General features: G+C 41.2%; 1 protein-coding gene across 3 annotated transcripts in view; it reads right to left on the bottom strand.

The window, feature by feature from the left end:
* Nucleotides 1–351: 351 nt before the first annotated feature.
* The window catches only part of LOC127376133 (DNA repair protein XRCC4-like), a 25,792-nt gene continuing 20,143 nt past the window's right edge, over nt 352–6,000 (bottom strand). For all 3 annotated transcript variants that reach the window (XM_051422742.1, XM_051422741.1, XM_051422740.1), the window contains exons 7-8: nt 3,653–3,785; nt 352–1,888 (exon numbers count right to left, since the gene is read on the bottom strand). In XM_051422742.1, the coding sequence (XP_051278702.1) occupies nt 3,667–3,785 (119 nt within the window). In that variant the 3' untranslated portion in view covers nt 352–1,888; nt 3,653–3,666. The remainder of the gene's footprint in view (nt 1,889–3,652; nt 3,786–6,000) is intronic.

The raw sequence follows: 6,000 nt of genomic DNA, 5'->3' as shown, positions 1-6,000 counted from the left end.
TTGATTGGTCAAAATTTCCTGAAGCTTGCATGTTATATGCAAGTATAAGTAGTATATAGCTAGTGGTATTTCTTGTTGACTGTAGCTGGTCTCATCAGAAAGGCCTGATTCTGCCCACTGACACAGACTCTTAAGGACACTACACATTATATTAACATACTCTCCACATGCACATTATTGTTTTCACACATTGCACATATTCTTTTGTCTATACCGTGAACACCTGCATTCTTTAGTGAATATTCATAATATTATTCAACTTTATTTATTTGACTACTCTTACTCACAAAATGGATGCTCCTCACAGCTGTATGTCGTATTTTGGGCAATGGCATATGATTTAGAAAATGCTGAAATGGAAAAAATGTTTATTCAAGTCAGGTTGAAATTAACACATTTTACAGACATTTACCCAGATCACATCTGAATAACATTTACAATACTTCACATATTAAAATATGACTTTCTCCTTCATGTATAAAAAAATAAAATAAAATACAAATAGAAACATTTAGAATGTATTTAATTACCACCGGTTCTATTCAAAATAAGGAAACAACAATTAACAAAGCATGGTATCGTAATATTCTAAATGACTGAAATATTCAGTATAGTCTCCTAATCTTTTACACTTTGTCTCATCCTCCATCGCACAGCCCTTTATACAATGCCTTATTGATGGGATGCAGAGGAGAGAGTGTGACATTCCTGTGGGGATTACTAAACCAGCAAGCACGTGTTATGGGATTATCTTGGCGGCTACCCGTGGTCTTCAGCAGACATATAGGTATCATCAGAACCATAAAAGACAGCAGGAAGGTCCGAAAGTCAAAGGTAGAATGGTCAGATAAAGACCCTGAGCAGATCTCCATAGGTTCATTAGTGTCAGTGTGAAGACACACTGTGATGACCTCAGGACCTCAAGCTGGTAGCCGAGGTAAAAGATAGAGGTGAGGAGGTGAAGACGGTGAGAGACAACATAACCCTATTAACCCTCTGCAAAACACCCCTCAGGTAGTTTGGGCCACAGACCATCTACGGAATAAAAAGGCAAATGAAAATGAGAAAAACGGGGGAGGTCAAATTATTGTTCGCAAAATGCTAGGTTAGAAAAGGGAAATGAAAGAGGTGGCATATAGTTTATTTTCATAATGAAAAGAGGGAGGAAAACATCAGCAAGACATGATGAATAAGCAGCAACAAAGCAGCTTCGGTGCCTTGTTGGTGACACCCTGTTTTCTGGGTGTTGCCTGTTGTCCCTCAGTAGTTGTTACTCTTTCTCCGATCTCACACAGAGCCAAGGCCAAGGGGCTCGGCAGCCAAATTCAAGCTCAGGGCGACCTCTTGAGAGAAATTGCTTCCATACTCCTGGTCCAGATTCTCTACCATGTGCTCCAAGTCATTAGCAGCAACGCCATCAGTTCCTGAGGAAGCACTCGAGGGCGTTAAGTCCCTGCTATCAATGGGCCACTAACGCATCTGGGCAAAGTCTTGACGGCAGCACCAAATCGAGCACGCAGTCTGGACTGTTTGGGAAAAGATAGCGTCACTACTTGTTCATCTCTTGATTTACTGACTAGAGACAAGCAGCAAGTCTCTCATGAGGGCTGTGGCAGGTAATTGTCACAGTTAAAGCAAACCAGATGGCAGTAACATGCTCTGGCTTTCTGAAAATTGCTTTCACTATCTGGGACAAAATCTGGCACCAAATCTGGGGACACCTCCAGGACACTGTTGCCTGGTTGTCATTGTTTTGGTTGTGTGTATCGAGGTGAGGGTTGCTGAAAGCAGCTTCCCACATAACTGGATATGGCTCAAGAAAACCTGTTCATCATGAAAGCCGTAGGTTTAGGGATTTATTCCTGTTCATGATGAGTCCTGGATGGATCTATTCATTGAGGAGAGGGAGGGAGACACGACAGGGACAAAGCGGGGCAAAGACAGAAGGGAACGGAGAAGAGAGAGAGGGAAAAAGTCAGAGGTAATATAGAATTTGTTCTAATAAAACAATATCACATTTGAAATTTAACATTCAATATGGAGATGTACTTTTGGAAATACAATTCAATAAAGTGATTTGAACCAAATTACCATGTATTCTGCCCAAGAAGTTCAGAAAAAAAGATGTAGATGTTTTCACTGGAACTCAAAAGCTATTGCTGTCATTGCTTAGTTGGACCAAGTGACACTAAACACTGCAGTAATTTTCAGTTTCGTTTATTTGCCAGCCAACACCCAAATGTCAGCTGTGGGTGGATGTTAAGAGTTTTTAGATTTAAAATAAGTGTCATTAGAACAAATGTAGAAGAGGTGGTCAACTTACCAAATGAACCACAACTGCAGGTTGATATCACTGTCCCTATTACCACTGAATCTGGTGATGTTACTGATATAGCTGTATTAAAAAATACTGATTTGTGTATCTTCTGACTACAGACATTGTGAAATACTGCGATAAATGTTGCTTTTCAGACTCTTTTGCAGCAGTAGCATGCAAACAAGGTGCTAGACTGAACCCATTTGTTGTACTAAAATGAGGCAGCCCAAAAACCTTTGGTCATTCTATTGCAGTGAGTCAGTACATTATGAGAAAATGTGCAGCTGTTGAATGTGGCCAGACCTCACAACATTGTATGTTTGAGCCCGGATGTTCAGGAGACATCTCTGAAAATCCAAACATTAACAGAAGCTGATTAATCTCTTAAGCTCTGTCACACACGCCAGTGAGTCCATCTTTATAATGTCATGTTGTTAAGATGTTCACACCCCTCACAATCCCACAGGAAAATCAGAAAAGTTTACTAAGTTAAATGTAGTAGACAGAATATGAAAAATCTAATCAATGTTATGTTTTCTGCTAACTACATTTAAAAAAAAAACAAAAGAAAAACATGTTACTCGCATTTAAACCGTCCTATTTATTTGCAGAATACAGCAACTATTCTTTAGCATCTGGAGACTAGCTCCACATCTAAGACCAGTGCTGTGGTCAGAGGCAGCAGGAGGAGTACTTTATGTCCCTAATGAGTAACACAATCAATACGATAAGATGAAGAAAACCAGTTCAATAATTATCCAGAAATGTGCAGGGCCCACGGCGGACACTGCTGAATACCGGGAAGTGTGCATGTGTGGTTTTTTCTGTAACACCAATGATGACGACAAATTGATGATTCAACCTTTTGTGGAAGATAAAAATTCAGTAGGGTTCCCCACATCTGTTGCTGCGGTGGTTTTTCAGACATTTGTCTGAGTGCAGAAACTGAAAGGAAGTCATGAATGAAATTTGAGGGAAAGGAGAAAAAAATGTTCACAGGGCCATAAAACTAAGCTTGAAATGATTTTCTAGCATTGTTAAAGTCTGGTTTGGGGCCACATGGAACTGCTTATTATTTAACTGCAGAGGTTATTTGTGTCATGTTGACACTATATTTATATGACCTACCTAAAACCTGCAATATATGATCTTGTTTTGTCTTATATTTTTGCATTAGAACTTCTCCAATGATAATTTTTTCCCCTTGTACTGTGTGCAAAGAGAGGCTCCACAAAACAGCTATGAAGCAAAAATTGTAAGTAATCTAGGGGAGGCAGTGGAAAGATGCTATGATACCAAATATGGTGATACGTTAGATGTATTGGTCTGACTAACCTGCCGTTTTATTCCTACTCAGATGAGTCTGGGCTTAGGGTGTGAAGCAACCTCCGCTTCCGTCTCGGCTGTTCATCTTCATCATCAGAAAAAGTCCGGTCCACAGAGATACCCTGGCACACCAGATTGCGACCTGCGTACAATATATACAGTACACACCCAGAGGCACACACAAACATAGGATTGTTAAGAAAACCACCTCTGATACTCTGGGGATTACTACATCATTTTTAAGTGTGTCACTAAATAATACTATCTATCAGGGCAGTTCATTTGAAAAAAAAAATGTCTACTGTAAATCAAAGATACATGAGAATTACATTTCTTCACAATGACCTCTGACTGTTGGACTGTGTGCCTCTAAATGCCTGCAGGTTGATATCTTGTCTTATATCACATTTTTAGCATTACTTAGGTGGTTTCATTACCAAAGCCCAAATTCTCCATCTCCATTTCTTAAACCGATTTTCCATCAGTGTCATTTGAGGCACTTTTGTGGCAGTTTCAGGTCATATTGCCTCAGATGACCCTTCCTAACCCTGGACAACTCCACACCTAAAGTCCTTCATTCCTTTATCGGGAAAGGGGATCTGGCATTCCACACAAGCCCGGTCACACTCGGATACAATCGTTTATATACGGACAGGCATACAAACACACCTGTTTGCCCTTTAACACTGCTGCTAGCCTATTCAAAGATCGACAGATTCAAAGAGCAGTTGTGTTAGATAAAAAGAAAGATTTAGAAGACTTGATTAGCTGTCTGATCAAGAGATAAAACTTTGAATGTGGATAGTAAGAGTAAGAGTGAATGGAGTCTATCTATAATGGAGCATTACAGCCCTCCTGACCATTAAAAAGCCCATTTCTGGCATTTTTATCCATATCTTTCTCCTGACACCCCCTCAGACACTCCTCGATCCTTTAAATCACACGTCTTCTTTCCTCTCCTGACATTCTCCTTCTTCCATCTCTATCTCTTTTATCTTCAGTCACCCCGTTGTGAGTGATATACCTTCCTATGTTGTCACAATCAGATGCTAAACCTGGAGGGAACCAGTCAAAAAAGAGAGTTTCTTCTTTTGTCTCCAATTCTGCTCTGTCATTACTCTCTCTTATCAGGCCTCAGCAATATGAAAACACACCCCGAGGCACGAGGGCTAACTGGGGCCAGGGATGTCAAAGGGGAATCATGTAGCCCACTATGTCGGTGAAGTCATGATACATTTCTCAGTGCAATTAAAACATCAGTTTGCTATTGTGCAAACAGTGTCTGATCTGGGTCAAACTTTGCAATAGCCAAATGGATGTGGACTTGAATTGAACTCAACAAATATCAGTGATGTTTCAAATTCACCAAACTGTATGCATTTACTGAATTTGCAAACACAAAAGATTGCCGTGGCAAATACCGTATGTTTCATGTCCTCCGGTGATAGTGGAGGTGACTGAATTGTCTGGTTGCTGGAGTTACCAGACTAAGGCTGCACAATATAAACAAGAAAGAGTAACAATGCATTAGGCATCCATTAGCCTATTATATCAACCACTGACATGGATAGAGGGCTTGTTTCTTCCACAGAGCTTAAGGCCAAGAGAGAAACGCCCAGACACTGATTTGTTGGACAGCTGAATTAGTGTAAATACTACAATTTTAGAAAACACACCCGTAATGTTAAAAAGCTCTGAATATGGAGAGAATACAGAGAGAAAGTTAATCAAGGCAATAAGATAAGACGTAAGTGTTGGGTGATTGTCACTGACAGGCTGAAAACACAAGAAAGCATTGTAAAACCCTTTTGGACGGCAAACAACAAAGTGTGTGCGCCAAGACCCATGCTGCGCAATCTACAACCTCCATCCATCTTCACTGAGGCCAGGCCAGGCTGGGAGAAAGAGCATGAAGGGGAGGGTGCGTGTGCATGCGTGTGTGAGTGAAAGTGCAGAAATCGAGAGCCAAACTACAGAACCTGCTGAGGCCACTATAACGTCAATGTTTTTTGCAACTGTATTGTCCTGTCGGGGAGGGAAGGGAGCTTGATTTTGGCTCTGAACACAGACACAGCCATTGAGAGAGCGATCAGTGGGTTATCCCAGCAGACTGCAGCACCGTAGCGCAGGAGTGGGAATGACTCAACAGATGTGACATCACGCCTGCTCTGCATGATGCAGGAAGTGGAAGACCACCTCACGGGCCGGTCGTGTTGAAGCAATCTCAGCAGACTGCGCTGGGTGGGTTTATGACTCACTGACGAGCGTTCCCAGAACCCCGCTACCCGAGGGTATACTCTCTGCTTGTGTGTGCTTTTAAGTGTGGGTTAATACCCCAGCTTGCATAATCAATTGCA

The sequence above is a fragment of the Dicentrarchus labrax genome, unplaced genomic scaffold (assembly GCF_905237075.1).
Source record: "Dicentrarchus labrax unplaced genomic scaffold, dlabrax2021, whole genome shotgun sequence".
Taxonomy (NCBI): domain Eukaryota; kingdom Metazoa; phylum Chordata; class Actinopteri; family Moronidae; genus Dicentrarchus; species Dicentrarchus labrax.
This window is presented reverse-complemented; position numbering and strand designations above follow the sequence as displayed.